We start from the raw sequence: 17,173 nt of genomic DNA, 5'->3' as shown, positions 1-17,173 counted from the left end.
TGGTTATTACTGGCTATTGAACTCAGGATTTTTTAAACAACCTGCATTCCCAGCCCTCTTCCTATGTCACTGAATTGCCAAGTTTGAACTAAAATTTCTGACCTTCCTGTCTCAGCCTCTGAGCATACTAGGATTACCAGAAACCTCTACAAACTGCTAGCTGAAATAAGTCTTTCTTGTTTGAGTTGTCGGTGTCAGGTAGTATGTCTTAGCAATAACAAAGCAACTAAGATGGCATGCCCAGGAAAGGAACGGACAGCTATGTTTCCATGTGTTTGCATTAAACAAGGCTTAAAATTCCTTGTTTTATATGCATTAGTCAGTGTAATCCTTGCTGGCAGCAGAAACCTGACACTCACAATTTAAAAGAAGAAATGATTTGTTTGGTACATGTTTTTCAGGGTTTGTCCATAGTTGGCTGCCCCAAGGCAGAACAAGTCAGGAGAAGGGTATCCTGGCACAAAGCCGCTTGGCTCATGGTGGCTGAGATGTGGCACAGGCAACAATGTCAGAGAGAAGGGGTGGAGGACTAGGTGTGGTCCAAAGTCCTGCCTTTAGGACTGGCCCAGTCACATCTGTGTTCTTCCCTAACCTCTCCAATGGATCCCAAACCAATCAAGTTGCTGCAATTAAGGTGAACCACCACCACCAGCCTGTCTGTGACATTCTGTTTTGCTAGCCTGATCTTACTAAAGTTACGTGAGAGGCTATTCTGATAAGCGTATGCAGGGGCATAAGATTTCATTTTGCCTCAGGCTCCAGTATGACTTTTTACAGCACTCACATCAATATATGACAGAAACAGACCTGACATAGAGATTGACCTGGGAGCTGTAATTTCCAAGAATGCAGCAGTTTGCTAGTCCCAAAGAGATGGCAAATGTCAGGATGGTTACAGAAGGTCCCTGAGTGGGCAGCGAAGAGAGACTAGGGAGGAGGAGGGTGCGAGGACACACAACAGCTTCTGGGCAGGAGGCAGGGAAAGAGGTGCCCAGGGAAACTCTTCAGGCATTGGCAAAGCTGTAGAAGTGTGGGGCACACAGAACAAAGATTGGGGCTGTGCCCTGGTGTTAGGATGGGACAAGGGCATTTCTGAGGAACACAGCAACAATAAACCAGTTCTTTCTTTACTTTGATCAATTTTACATGTTTAGATCTGTAATCTGAGCAACTGCACTGACAACAACAATGCACAGTGTAACAACTGCTGTTAAACAAATCAGTTGTTTCCCCATTTCAAAGTCTGTATAAGATTCCCCATCAGGGACAACTCCATATTTTTTCCTTTCTTCATTTTAAAAAGACTGTAGTCTCTCCCTAATTATATACTAAATGAGTAGATATTTTTTGAATTTACCATTTAGCTCTAGATTCAAGATTATTCAAAAATACTTGGATCAGATGCAGAGTTTTGCTCACCATGAAGGGGAAAGCCAACGGATTTTGTCCATAAGCCCACTGGGGAGGAGGGAGGGCATTTATTTGCATGTAGCACAGCTGTGTTGCTAGGGTAAGAGGCTGCGAGTGTACACGTGCTGTAGTTTATGCCCATCTCGTGTGCTAACAAGTAGGCTTTGGGGAGGTGACTGGAGCATGGGGCTCCTGTACGCAGCAGCTCAGCGCTCCGATGAGTTTATAGCTAGATGGGAGCTGAAGTCCAGCTGGAGAAGTGGGTTTCTGGGTCCATGGCCCTGAAGCATCTGCCTCCCTCCTCCTCCCTTGATCACCCTCTCTGCTTTCTGCTACCCTGCCATGGACTGTTTCTTCTCTGAGGTTCCCCTTTGCCAGGCCACCCTACTTTGGAGCTAGATAGACTGAAATCTCTGTAAATTATTAGCTGAAATAAACCTTTCTTGTTTAAGTTGTGCGAATCAGGTAGTGTGTCTCAGCAAGCACACTGTAACTAGCACAGCATGCCGAGGACAGGAAGGGACAGTTGTGCTTATGTGTGCTAGCGATTATATGCACAACTGGGAGGAGCCAAGGACTCTTTTTCAATGATTTCTGGAAATAACATTCTCTTTCTTGGAGAACTGTGCTTCCCCATCAGCTCTTACCCCAGAGGCTTCAGTGAAGTTGGCAATCGTACCTAATCCTTCGCACTGTAACGATTTGGTTTGGCCAATCAGTGCCCCATTGTCTTGGTCAATATACTGACTGACTGTAAGGTATACATATGATTTAAGCTGAATCAGAAAGAATCCATCTCTATACTTTCTATATTAAGACACTGAGAAGAGGCAACTCAGCCCCTGCTCGGGTTCATCATGTTGGTTAATATGACTGACTTAGGACTGCCCATAGCTAGGCTTTTCACAGAGCCTGTGACATGGCAATGTATCCATAAAGTGGGGAGGAACAAAGCGAATATAGAGAGGGACACAGAGCTGAAAGGGGAGTACTAGTGAGATTACTTATGCTTCTTTTTTAAAAAATACATAAAGCCATATACTTCTTAGGACTCAAAATAGAGAGAAGGGGTTGGGATTTATTTTTTATTTATTTTTATTTTTTTTCCAGAACTGGGGATTGAACTCAGGCTCTTGCACTTGCCAGGAAGCACTTACTTCACTAAGCCATCTCTCTGGCCCCAGGATTTATCTCAAATGGGGTTGTGTTCAAATCTAGAAGTAGACAAAAGGAGGAAACTAACAAAGAGTAACGCATAGAGCCCTGGATGCGAACCCAGCTCAGGCTGCTCAGCAGCTGGTGTAAATATGAGAAGTGACTTCTCTTGCCCAAGTCTTAAATGTTTCCTCTGTAAAGTGACAGTGTTAGCTTGACTCTTTCTGAGCCCCTTAAACTGTAAATACACTTGTCCTGGTACCTCTAAACTAATCACATTTTGAAATCAGCACCCAATGTGTAAATACACAGATGCTTAATAAGTTTTTGGTAATAACATTCGCTTTTCCTTCCCTTTCCCTTTTCTTTGCTTATAAGCTTTCTGCTTCAGAAAAGCAGAGATGCGGCTAGATTAATCCAGCGGGATGTAAATGCAATCAGCGACTAAATCAAACGTGTCTGCCGTCCACAACAGTTCCAGAGCAAAAACAAAATTATAGATCCTTCTAATTTGAACCAGCTGAAGTAACTGCTGATTTTTATAGTTTCAATGAAGCAGGGAATTGTCAGGGTTGACTGCCTCGGCGGGTCACAACGTGGAACACTCCGGTACCTGCGGACACTGCCTCCCCTCCCTAACTTTGAGCTTGGCACTGACCCTGCCCCTGCTTCTCCTCTCAGTGAGGTCTTGACCTTCTCCATCATTTACTCTAATCCCTTCACACACTCAGGACACTTCGGCTCATCCTAAGGGCCAGCTGGGGCCAGGTGCAGTGGCTGTGTGGGCCCTGCTGTCCCTATCCAGGATGCCACTGGCCCGTAAGAAAGGATATTCTGAACAACAAGAGCTATCTGCAAAGAGAAGAAGCTTGCACATCATGGCTTCCCTGGTGGGCTGAGCTGCCCATTTGTTAATTTAAGTTCATATTCCAAGGATTACTTGCTTTTTAATAGAAAGCTTTCACACTCAATTTCCAAATTATCTGATGGAGCCACCCATTTGTGTATAACAAGCCCCCCACTGAGCGATACGTTGTGGGACAGGGGTGCTTTCCACATTTCCCTTATTCCCAACAATTTATCCTACTCCCTGACTGCGTCGAGACAGCGGGAATTTATATTCCCAGCGACTCTCACAGCTCCGATTTGTTCCCAGCATGGAATACTGTCACGTTCGCTTGAAATTCTATTCTGAACATGGAGCCCGTGATTTCTGTGTGGGATGCACAGTTGACAAAACACATCCTTTTCCTAATGCAAATCCAACACGCACTGACTTTCAGATAGGCTGACACGGCTGAGGGCGTGCTGGACAGAAAATAACTCCTACTAAATAAAAGGGCGCGGAGACAGGAAAGAGGAGGGGAGCTGTTTTGTTAAACGGAATTTTTGAGAGATAGAGCAAATGAGATTTTTGAGGGAGATTAAGAATAAAAACAAAGCATTTAAAAAATGAGATTGAATGCAAGTTAAGTCAAGGAAAGCCAATGATCTACTGGGGTGACAACATTTAATAATATTCAAATTAATTATAATATTGAAAATGGGAAGTTCGCACATCAAATGAATAATGAATGATAAAACCAGACTTGGCTCTGAGGTGAAATGTGATTTTCATGAGGATGGCAACAGTGAACATTTATACAGCCACTCAGGTTCTCAAAGTCATGTATCAGTGACAACCGTAAAATACATCTTTAATCTGAACTGATGAAAGCACTCTGTGGAGGCACATACAGGTGATTGTACACACCTCTCCTCACATACAAGGTGAGAAAGAGAGGAGAGATTCTTTTTTAAATGCTTAAAACTGCTGATAAAAATGAAAATCAAATGCCTGGGTATTCAATGATTAGAAATGATTGGGTTCTTAGTAGGTACATTTTGTTTTTCATTTACTTGAATATTATTAGAATTTTACAACTCTTCACATTTTTAACAGTTAAATGTAATCCTCACACCGCATGCTAAAAAGAAAAAGGGTGACATCAATATGCACCGTGCTTTTTAGGCACCACTTTGCGTAAAAGCATTTTAGATCCTATGTTTCTCTGAAACTCTCCTACCTGTACTGTTCACGCCACACCCTTGTCTCGCTGAACTTTAAACTACTTCCCTAGGGCTACACCCGCATCAAGATTTCAGCCCAACCACCCGCTCTCGGCTGCCACGCAGACCCTGCTGGCCTGGCTGTGAAGGAGCCACGCCCAGGCCTGTCCTGCAAACTTCAGGTTTCAGCCAAGCGGCCCTGCCACCCCAGCGCTGTCGCCTTGTAGTCAGGCCCCACTGGGGGTCACACTCTCACCCCGATGGGGAGCAGTGGTGATCCACTTCGCTTCCAGGCTTGATGGGGGTGGGGGGTGGGAGAGCTAACGACCAAAACAATGCAGAAGCCAGAGAAAGACGGCGGAGCCCTCGCAGCCTCCCATCTGTGAGCGCCCTGTGCAGAGCGGAGGCCCACTGACCTGGAGACCGCCCCGGACGGTCAGCTAGGGGGCGGGGTGCTCCCTTGTGCTTTAGAAGTATATTTTGAAGCAGTTATATTCTTGCCTTTTGTATCCTAATTAATATGTCTAAAATTTTGTGCTCCCTATTTATGGTTCTTAAGACTAGTCTTTCATTAGCTCTTAATCTACTGATTGATTCCAATGCTTTCATTACACCGTGGGTTCCTTACAGACAAAAAGCCCTTTCTTGCTCATTTTTGTATCACTAGCACCTAGCGTAATTCCTAGAGCAAGAGCTAGTATAGATTCATTGAGCAACAGGATTAATGAATATGTTATTTTCTTATGGTAAGTAAGCGCATGATGTTGGTGAATCTAGCTGTTAAGATAAAGCAGATAGAACCAATCACATTCATAGTAATACAAAAACCTGAAAAAGTAAAGACCAAAATTCCAATGTGAAATTTTCAACACCAGCTTAGAATTGATCATCATACTCTCATGAGTAAGGCAGGGGTTGATGCTTTTGTAAGAGTAGTTATAAGACATAAAGTGTGAATTACAGCCAAATTACAACCAGAAATACTGCATAAAGCTCCTGTGGGACAGATCACAGACTAGAAACAGGTATCTGAGTCCCGGCCCTGTTGAGGTCACCTGCAGTATTATAGAATTTCCTAAAGGTTAGCGGTAGTGGCCAAATGTCAGCTCCTCGGAGAACGGAGCCTCCACGGAGGAAAGCACAGCCGCTGCCTTTGTCAACGGAAGACTAGACTGACGCAGGCCAGTTTAAGAGAAGGTTTGACAATGTCAAACGCAAGGGAGGAAAGGAGCCTGTTACTGGAGACCAGACTGTTCATGACTCAGAGTTAAAGAGAGAGAGGCTGCTAACTGCCCTGGAATGCCTTCTGAAATTTGAAGCGATCTGGATTACATAGCTTCTAAATGATCAGATGGTAAGCCAAACCTGTGGGATAACTCCCAACGTGGATGTAAGAAATGGGAACGGGCCATTTAGAGAAAGGAATGAGGGAGGAATGAGATTTTTCCATGACACAAATGGAACGCAAAACAATTTAAGATGAAGCAGGGTGCTGAGATGAAGTAAGACTAATGAACTAATAGTTCCCTTGACATTTTTCTTGTGATTCTGAAGAATGGGTTCATCTCAAAGAATTTCTAGGCCATGTGACAGGGATTCACAATCAGATGGCAGCAAATGCAATTATATGACCCCCATGCTCACTCCCAGTGCTCCTTTCCTTGTTCCTTTCACTTGTGTTTCTTGATTCTAAAAACTTAAAAGCCACTAGATATTCTTTCCACATCTAGATGGTTTCTGACAGGATCTCATCCCCTAAAAGCAAAAAAAAAAAAAAAAAAAAAAAAAAAAAAAAAAAAAAGAAAGAAAGAAAGAAAGAAAGAAAGAAAGAAAGAAAAAAAACACCTCTTAAAGATCTCTCCTTAAAAACAACTTCAAATGAGGCTCTGAAATACTAGTTTACATTTGGCTCTCTCAAAACTGAAAATTCCTTGTATCCTGCATTCTGATCATAATTCCTTTAAAGTCATTTTGATTGGTTAATTTTCCATGTGTTATTAAAACGAATCTGAAAAGTTAGAATCACATCAAATGCCAGACACTATTTTAAGAACAAAGTTGGCAAATTTCCTTCCACTGTGTTTAAATGTATGCATTTTTAAAAGATTTAAATATTATTTTTAATTATCATACATTTCTGCATATAAGCCATTTGTAACTGTAAATTAAGAAACAGAAAGACTTGAGAAATAACCTTTAAAAACTTCACTTTCTCTTAAATAGCCCCAGCTCTTGAGAATCTTGGTGACTCACAGTGAACGCTTCTTATTCCCAGTTCCATCTTTCTCACCACTCCAAAGAATAAGCAAGTTGGCACCGACAACGACACATTACAATCCTGAAATGGATCTGTATGTTACTCGGGGGAACAAACAAATCCAGACTTACGTGGTTTCCTCTTGAATCTTTTAACATTTTGAAATTCGTATAAGTGAGAAAACCATATCCATAGCCAAATATAGTATATATGTTACTGTTAGTTTATGATTATAGCAGACCCACCAGCTGGGTTAAAAATATTCCTCCTTAGAGCAAGAATACTAAGCTGAGTATTTAGAGTCACCAGTGAAAATCACAAGACTAATACCAGTCTCTATGCACTGTCACATACAATATTTTGCAGGAGCCTGTGGAGGTGAGTGTCTGTGCTGGCTTCCGGTGCCCTCTGTGCTTGGGGAGATTTACAGGCTGGCTTCTTCACAGGGTGGCTACACTCATGGATGGTCTCATCAACTCGGGTTTAGGGGTGTGTGTGCTGCAGCAGGGGGCCTCCTCAGAAGGGACCATCACTGCAGTGTGGCCAGAGGCGGTGCAGCTCTCCCCAGCTGCTCTTTTGTCTTTGCTTCCTGGATACTAGGCAGTGAGCGGCTTGCCTGCCTGCAGCAGCCCTTCTACTGCGCCATGTGTGCCTTGGAGCTGACTGCCCGTGGACTAAGGCCTTCGAAGGACCGAGCCAAAATCAACCTCTCTGCCTTCAAGTGGTGGGTGTTTTCCCAGGAAATAAAAAAAAAAGATGAAGGCAGGAAATAGACTTTTGCAGCTTATCACAGACCAGTGTATGAGGTCAGCTGCTAATGTCCTGGTTTCATAGATGACCCTAAATGCAGAACTTTGAAAAGTCCACCCAGGATGATGGCACAGAAATGCTAGCTTTGTGAATGCACAGGAAGTCATTGCTGGGAAGAGAGGCCTTTCACTCTAGGGCCATGTCGGAGAGCCCAGTGACCTGGTAAGATCTATTTAAAATAAAGTCCAGGGGCTGGGGAGATAGCTCGGTGGGCTGAGCATCTGCAGGCAAGTACAAGGATCTGAGTTCGATCGATCCCTGGGACTGCATGTTGTGCTGGCCCAGCGCTATGCAGGCCACCAAAACTGGGTGTGGTGGTGCACGCCTATAATCCCAGCACTGGGGAGGCTGAGCCAGGAGAATCACCAGGAGTCTGAATTGCATAGTGAGACCCTGTATCAAATAAATACATCAATAAAAATTTAAAATAAAAAATAAATTTCCATTAAAAAGAGTGACAAATGCATGGCTTCTAATACTTTATTCTTCCAGTTCTCTGAAAGATGGGTACACACGTGTGGGAGAACATCAGGTGCTTTGTCTGGGTGAGCTTTGCAGAAGTCCTTTTTTTGCCTCACAAACTGGGTTTTAAGGAATTTAGAAGTATTTTCACAACTTCTCAGAAAAAGAAAGACACAAGTTTCACTAGAAGTTTGTCTAATTCTGCGTCTAATAAGCTTTAGTGACTCACCTCCCGAATGGGCTTAAAAAATTTGCTACCCTAACACATCTTCACTTCCTTGAATAGATCCCTCCCCTCTTCCTTGTAGAAGCATGTGTAGGGCAAAAGGGGCCACTGCGAACCCCACCAGCCACAAGGAATGCAGTACGGTCTTCTTGTGCTGTAGTCACACTGGAACTTTGTCCTGAATACCAATTTGAAAGCCAGCTTGTGCCCCGAGGAGGCTACCTAATCTTATATGGGCTTAGAGGTCTCACCCCCTGGAAAGTCCTGAGGAGCCCCCATGATATTATTTCTTCAGTTAACTACAGTGAAATCCAATGGGAGTAACTGGTAAGTGGAGATACTTGGGGTGAGATTTTCTTACAGGTGGGAGCGCCGTGGAAGCACTGCAGGGAGATGGTCTTGGGGACCCACGTTGGGGAGCTGGACGCTGAGAACACTCCTGCAGACCGCCCCGTGCCACAGGAAGTGCTGGGAGGACGGGCCCCTCCCACAGCCGGGCATCATTGCGCTGGTCTTTTGACCTGCAGTTGGTAGCACCTGCAACAAACCTCCCTCCTGTGGCAGCTAGCAGCCCGGGACTGGGGAGCACCTAACATCAACTCAGACCTTACCCAGGAGTGCTTCAGCTGGACCTGTGGCTCTAAGTGTCCTACCTTCGTTGTCTTCCAGCACTTTCAACTTTCTGGCTGTATAGCTCAGCCTTGATACATTTTGATTTGATTTCAGTAGATGGTAAGACGGGTGCAGTCGCATCTTCTGCCTGTGGATGCCCAGTCTCCTAGTGGCTTTTGCTAGTGAGGTTCTTTCCTTCAGTGTATACTTTTGGGCCTTTGTAAAACAACAACAAAATCATGTGGCCATAGAGACATGGGTCTGTTTCTGTGTCTTTTTTCCTGGCCCATCGGTCTACATGTTTGTTTTCATGCCGGTACTATATCATCTTTGTCGCAGACAGTTTTGTAATTTAACAGGAAATCAAATGAAGCGATGCATCCCAGTGTGCTCTTTTTGCTCATAATTACTTTGTTCCTGGTCTTTTCTGATTCCACATGAAATTTGGGCTTGCTTAGTTCTAGGTCTGTGGGAGTGTTCATGGCATTTTAATAAGACCTGCACTGAATCTTTAGATCTAGTAGCACAGGACATAGTATCAGAAACCAATAATGTGATTATAACAAATTTAAAAATTTCTGTACAGGAAAAAAAACAGCATAGTAAAAAGACAACCTGCAGAAATGAGGGGGAGAAAGTCTTTTCTATCTGCTCCTCTGATAAAGGATTAATATCTAGAATATATAAAGAACTCACAACATAACCCAGAAACACAAACAAATAACAATTTTACAAAAGAGCAAATGAATTGAGTCAAAACTTCTCAAAAGGAGAAGTGCAAACAGCTGACAGGCATATGAAAGTCATCCACCGTCCTTAGCCATTAGGGAACCACGCTGAGCCTCTGGCCCACCACAGCCGATGGGCAATCACCACGGTGTCCCAAAACGATGAATACAGGTGAGGATGTGGGGGAGACGAGGAGCTCTCCTGCACTGTCGGAGGGAACGCAGAAATTGGCGTGGAGATGCCGCTCAAAATGATGAGAGACCACGTGATCCACCCCGCACGCTGCAGCAGTCCCTACACAGCAGCAGGGAGGTCAAAGCACACCCGTGTTTACAGCGGCACGGTTCTCAGGAGCTGAGCTTTGGAGGTGACCGAGACAGAAGAACATGGGGCGGATGCCCGCGACAGAAAGTTGCTCAGCCTCAGAGAGGAATGGAATTATGGCATTTGGAGGGAAAGAGGTAGAACTGCAGACCATCAGGTGAAGGCAAGCAAGCCAGATTCAGAAAGTTAAATGCTACATTTCCTCTTATGAGAACCCTAAAATACAAATAGGTTGGGGCCGGGGAAATAGCTAGTACTGAGCTGAATCCTTGGTTCCGCCAAAACAAACAGACAAACAAAATATGGAATCATTTAGGGCCATTTAGAGGTCAGCGGATTAAAGTGCCTGCAAGCGCCTGTAATCCCAGCTCTTGGGAGGCTGTAAACAGGCGGATCATTATGAGTCCGATCTAGTAACAAGACCCTGAACACTCTGTAGACCCTTTCCTTAAAAAATAAATAAATAAATAAATAAATAAAATACAAATAGGTAATGAATATAATAAAGAGAGGCAATGTAAAAATAGGAGGTGGTCTTCAAGCTGGTGAAGGGGAGAGAAAGAGAGGCTATGCTAAAAGGGTTGAAAATATCTAAGATGTGTCACATGCAAATGCCAATTCCCCAAGATGAACCCCGCTATTCTGTATCAGTAACTTATACTAAGAAAATCAATCATTAGTAAGTACCTGAGATTATTTTCCCCTTTATGAATTAGGAGCATTCATTCATTCATTCATATAAGTCATGTCTGGTATTTTATGGTCACTTCCTGTTGTTCCAGGAATTGGAGCAGCAAATAAAGCCCAGCCCCTGACGCAGAGGGTGCCATCGCTGGCGCAAGCTGCTGTCCTGAGGCTCTCTGGACCTCAGGGGCAGACTTGGCGCCGCCTCCTGCGCTGGGGGCATCGCGCGAATTCAGAGGCCTGCCAACCCGAGGCGACGCGTCACGGCTGCAACGTGAAATCACGAGTGCTTGGGAGGCTGCGCACGAGAAGAGCGTGAAAGATAAATAGTCAACCTTGATTATTCCCAGGCAGCACAGAGTGTGATCATCGGCGCCTTCCGAGTCGCCTTCTCCTTCCACCCACCAGCTGCCGGGTATTTCTCTGCTCTTCACACCTGTTGAGGTCAGGGAAGGCGCGCTCGTCGGTCACGTGGGCTGTTTGTCCTTCTGTTGCGATAAGAAGTTTGCAGTCTTTCACTACAAAATGAGCCTTCATTTATATCCCCGTTTTTGTTTAGTTCTGTCACAGATGGGTGTTCCATTGCCATTCAAATATTGTAGGTGCTTGAATTGCGCAAAATAATCCAATATAGTCCAGTAGGCTATAGTAGTAGTGGGTTATCCGCAGGACTGGCAGTGTCAGGAGTTGTTGACTTGAGCTTTTTACAGCTCAGCATATTAATATGGCTTTGCTTTTTATACCTCATTTTTATACTTTTCTGCTGGGTGGTTAAGACCAAGATAAAGCAAGACCTATGTAGCAAGAAATGTAACTTTTGTATCTGCCAAGGTCAGTCAAATCCCCTCAGGATTTACCCTGAAACCCTGTATAGCAATTTGTAGATCCTTTATCAGTAATATCCAATGTATTATTGTTCCTGTCTTACTAACCTGTTTTGAAGCTGTTTCATTGCTATTTCTTTCTCAATAAAATTAATTTGAAAAAAAGAAGACAACAAAAATTCCACCAAGGAAAAAAGTTCTTTTACTAAAATGTGAGCTATGGATTTTAAAACCTTGTGTCACCTTCCTTTTCTATTATTGCATAAACTCAAATATTTTGTTTTCAGCCAGTGATTGAAGAAAACAAAAATTTGATACTTCACTGGTTCCCAAGTATGAGATTTGAAGTTGACATCACACATTTCTTATTGACCAGAGTGCACTGGTAATCTCCCACGTGCATCTCATTTAGAATAAAGCTTAGGCTTTACCAGTGGCAATTAAAAATGTATCCTTTTATAAATAACTATACTTGCTAAGTGGATTTGGACCAATAGGAGATGAACTTTGAGAAAATTGCTGAAAATTCTCCACCCTTTCACCTCTGATAGGCATGTCAGGACCCTCCCCAAACCAAATAAGGGCAAGAGGAATGCTCTGAGCATTAAGGACTCTAAGAATAAATCTGAGCTATCACGGGTAAGATTACTTTCAACTGTTTATCTCATGCTTTTCTGACACAGACCCCAAGATCTGTAATTATCTTAGAGAAACTGCTGAGTCTCTGACACTACTTTGTAGTTCCTTTGGCGTTTTTCCCCTCATTGCTCTTTGAGGCTGGGAAGCTTGTGTGTGTGAGTGTGTGTGTGTGTGTGTGTGTGTGTGTGTGTTCCTCTAGCGTGCCAAAAAAAAAAAAAAAGTGCTGAAGAGTCCTAGGGAGATGAGGCTATTTTTGTTTGAAGCTGATACTTTGCACTGAGCCACAAGTGCTGCTTGGAAAAGGGCTTAGGTTGTTTCCAGGGGAGAACTCTGCATGAAAGAGGTGAAGTTCATCAGGCAGCAAAGAAACAGCAGAAACAGCCCGTGAAACGAAGCGCCCTTAGTGTTACCTCAGAGCCCTCCACCAGAGTTCTCCAACCCTCACATAGTCTGCAAAGTGCCATTTGCCCGGACCTTCTCACCTGACGCCTCCTCTCTACGAGCGCCATGACCGAGATCACAGCTGAAGGTATTGCTGCCATTTTCCAATTGAATCCTATGGCGGGAGGGGGGTGTATGAACAGCCCACGGACTGGCAGGGCACCATTTACAATGTGGTCCGGAGGTCATTGTCTCATGCAGTCTGGGAGGTGGATTTGGGAGCTAAGAGGCTGCCGGTTTCGAGTGTTGGGGTGGGGGTGGTGAGAAGAAGTTTCTTTGAAATTTTGCCTCTGGAAACTGTATTTTTGCTGTCCGTAAGGCCCCACTGGTTAACAGTTGTCACCCACACATCTATAAATAGCCATGGCCATGTAACATGAAGGCTGATCCCTAATGAGCAAAAATGACAAGGTTTGCAAGGATGAAGACCATGGTCAACTTAAAATATACCATTTAATATTTAAACTTTGAGAGATGTTTGAGAAATATTTCCTTTATGATATGTACAAGCAGAGATCATTTTTCATTTGAAATCAGAGTACATAGACACACATGCATACACAAAATTTGTATGCAACTTAAGACATAAATGTTCTGATAAAATTTCTATTTTACTCTTGATGGGTACCTGGAGATAGAAATGAAAATTCCACACTCTATAGGTTTATCAATTTAACAATAAAACAATTAAACATTGAATGTAATTATTTTCAAAAACTCCTATTTCTCCCCAAGTGCTGAATTATATCTTTATATTACAATAAATACTTTGTTCCATTGTTTGTCCTGAAAGCCTATGTACTAAATACACAATTTTTGTTAATTGACTAGTCAAGTAAATTCTACATAAACACACTATTTCTTTCTTTCTTTTTTTGTCTCACAATAAGGGAATCATTTAAAACTAAAGCATTTTGAATGTAGACAAAGGCTGGTATTAGTAGGTGGATCCAAAATCTGCTCGAGACAGCTGTAAGAAAACAAGGCAGGTGGTGCTTTGACAACTTCCAAGTCCAATGCTGTGCTGGTTTGTTTCTAATTAGCCAACTGAAAAATAGCATATGTGATTTGTAGTTTTTTAGGTAGAAATTATTATAGACACTATGATTTCTATTAGAGATTTTCAGTCAATATTTGTAAGAAAACTTGTTTTACCTGTCCTTTTTTTCACAAATAAATTAATCTGATCCCAAATTTACAACAATAATTGCTTAGAGATTTCTGTATAATTAGGTGTTTTCTTCAGAAATGTATGTGTATTTATTTCCTTAAACATCACACAATTCAATGAAGTAGCATTATCTCTGTTTTACAGAAAAACAAGCTATAACTCAGATGTTCTGAGACTTCTCAAGAGCAGAGAAAGCTGAGATTTGAAATCGCAGTGCTACTTTATGTTTCCTTCTTTCCTGTAAGCAGATATCAGGTTCAGCATTTGACAATTTTAGTACAGAATTTGCTAACTGACTATAAATAATACTTTTCTCTATTCTTTATATATTCTGTATCATGTGGCCTTTCACATCTTTGTCTCTGAAAACTTCTTGCCTAGCCTGCGTAAGGCATTAGGATGCCCAGCACTGTGCCCTGCCTCACGTCAGTGTGTGGGCTCCCGGCTGCAAAGAGAGCCAGCTGGCCAGGTCTTCCTCGGTTTTGCCTCTGGCGTAGGCTCTGAGGTCCTTTACATTGATTCATAAAAATATTTTAGGGAAAAATTCCTCATGATAAATCAAACTTTCGTTTTTGCTTTTCTCTGCTGGGAAAATTTGAAGCTATCATGAAAGATTTTCAGGAAATGACTCATAAATATAATTGAATTACTGATAATATTAAAAAGTGAAGATACCATCTACCTTCTGCGCAATAGTCACGTCCCACTCCTTGGTCCACATAGGTGATAGGATCTGTGTCACCTGAGCCTCAGTGATGTACTTCTGTTCTTCTGGAACGATTTATTGATTGTTTTTCTCAAATGAAAATTAGATTACGAACTCAACGAACTTACCTTTTAGGATTAGTGCCCTACTCATCCTCTGTGACTACCCAAATATTTTTCATTGTTTCTTTACCACATACTTTTTATGCTGTCTTTGAGATTTCTGACTCTTATACCCTAGCTACAGTAAGTTTTTTGCAGGCTTTTATAAAAGTTATAATTTTGTAAAGTGTCTTGATGTGGGCCAACCCCTCAGCCTGGATTAGTACTGCTTCTCACCGTCTCTATTGCTTTAGCGGCCAGTCTCAGGTACATGATGGAAGTGTAAGTACCATGTGGCTAATCAGTAGCCCAGGCCATCCACTGAGCACCCTTTCCATTCATGGATCATGAGAAACAGCAGCAGCTTGTAGGAGCAAAGGAAGAGTATGAGCTACGTATTATAGTTCCAGAGTGCTATGTAGTTACGAGAAGCCCAGGCCCGCATGATCTTCATGGCTGCTCCAAAGTCTGTGATAATTAGGGGAAGACTCAGGGTAGGATGTGTGTCTTTTGTGGTTTAAGCTCAGTGTTCGTTCAACTATAGCATGTAGTGAGTCTATAAGGCACACTAAGAGTCTATAAGGCACACTAACCTTGTCATTTAGGTCTCCCCTGCATGTTCCAGTCTGGAACTTCAACTGACAGAAGAAAGGAGGTAATGCCACATGCACTGTCCATTTCAGGTAGAGAGCGAGAGATTAACTGGAACTAAGAAAAAGTTGAATTCCAAAGGATATTTTGGAAAGAACAATTTTGATTTGGGCCATGATATATTAATACAGTGATTACAGCTTGCATCTATTCTGAAGATATAAGAATAAAGCCTATTGCTTGCTCATTTAATCTTCACAACAACTAGATGAGATCCTTTTATTCTTACTATTGATAGACAAGGAAGCTGGCACTTTGCAGGGGTAAGACACATGCCTGAATTCTCCCAGCTGCGCACAGCAGGGCGAGGAGCCCACCCAGCTCTGACCACAGCAGCAGACTGAATCTGTTCTTTCACCGTGTGAGGTCTCCTATGATCTTGGTACCACTCCAGTAGGCGTGGAGTGCCTGCGTCAAGCCCATGCCGCATTGGGTGTGTTAGATCAGGTCCCGTCCTGGATTAGACCCAAACAGTGCTCCAGTTCAGGGCTATTTATAGTCCTGCACCTCCTTCCAGAATCCCAGTTTTTCCTAGGCAAGTGCCAAAGTGAGGACCCCCTCTGAGGTCCTCGCATTGCACTGCGCTGAGGGCTAAGGTCGGTGAAGCCTTGTATGTCTGATTGGCAGCAAGCATTACTACGCAACAATATCTTTGAGTGATTTGGATAAAGAAACAAAAGTTTTTAATTCTTAATAGTGCATAAAGATGATTAAGATGTTTTTAAAAGTTGATCAACTATCTAGTTTTGGGGCCAGCAAAATAGATCAGCCAACTAAGTGCCTACTTAGGCAAGCTCAGGGACTACGGTTCAATCCCTGCACCAAAGGCAGTGCAGACCCTGCCTCTGGGTGCACTGAGCCGCTGCCAAGACTGGACATGGTAGCACACACCTGTAATCCCAGCACTGGGGAGGCTGAAAACAGGAGGATCACTGTGAGTCCAAGTTATATAGTGAGACCCTGGACCAAATACATTAAAAATATGTACTTTTTAAATTCCCATTAGTTAATACACAGTCACAGTATGTGTAGCATAATATTGATACGATTGTATTCTCTGGTTATTAGAGCTTTTCAAAATAGAAGAAGATGTTTTTAACTATTACACAACTTTAAGGTTCAGAAAGGTTCTTGCAATGCATGTGGAGATCTTTACTTGCAGTTAGGGGAAGCTCATATTATAGAGGATTTGGTACTCAAAGTTTGGAGCCAAAGCAATTATTTTACACATCTTGCTATCCCTTCTGTCCTGAAGACTCTGTAGCCCATGAACTTTCAATAAAAAAAAGACCATGAAATTTTAATACAAAAACTTAAAAAAAAAAAAAAAGACCAAGTCTAAGTTCCTAGTCTGCTTAATGAGTAGAAACACAAATTGTACCACCTAGACAGAAACATGGTGAAACTGAGGGAAGGAACAGCTCCATCCTACACACCTGGGTTTGGATTTGAGGTTGGGTTCAGGGACGATGTAGCACTACCTTCTGACCTAATCACTTCTTAACTGTGGCCTCCAATCTCCTGATAGAACAACAGCAACAGGAACAAAACAATACACTACTTGAAAATAATTTTTAGTTCTAGGAACACACTTTAAAATTGAGACATTTAAAAGAGAAAGAACATGTTAGTGAGAGGCATAGTTAAATAAAAATCTTTGTGCATGAGTTTCGTGAGAAGATTAGAATTTTTTCATCATATAATATTGGAAGAGTTATCAAATCATAGCCAGCCAATGGAATGATAATAAGTACTAGTTCATGACAAGGAAAGAAGAAAAGGAAGGAAGGAAGGAAGGAAGGAAGGAAGGAAGGAAGGAAGGAAGGAGAGAGAAAGGAGGGAAAGAGAAATAAGAAAAATCAAAGTAAAGAAAGGGAAATAAATCAGCCCCCAATTTACAAGAAATGGGCAAGAAAAACGTA

At 42.6% G+C, this 17,173-nt stretch overlaps 1 protein-coding gene across 1 annotated transcript in view; it reads left to right on the top strand.

Annotated features, from left to right (window-relative positions):
• The first annotated feature begins 12,201 nt into the window (after window positions 1–12,201).
• LOC101570928 (triadin) overlaps window positions 12,202–17,173 on the top strand; it is a 161,728-nt gene continuing 156,756 nt past the window's right edge. The window contains exon 1 of the mRNA XM_023714216.1: window positions 12,202–12,710. Within this exon, the coding sequence (XP_023569984.1) occupies window positions 12,689–12,710 (22 nt within the window). The 5' untranslated portion in view covers window positions 12,202–12,688. The remainder of the gene's footprint in view (window positions 12,711–17,173) is intronic.

This window comes from Octodon degus, unplaced genomic scaffold (assembly GCF_000260255.1).
Source record: "Octodon degus isolate 3935 unplaced genomic scaffold, OctDeg1.0 scaffold00034, whole genome shotgun sequence".
Taxonomy (NCBI): domain Eukaryota; kingdom Metazoa; phylum Chordata; class Mammalia; order Rodentia; family Octodontidae; genus Octodon; species Octodon degus.
Note: the sequence above shows the minus strand (reverse complement) of the source record. Positions and strands in the feature narration are given on the sequence as shown.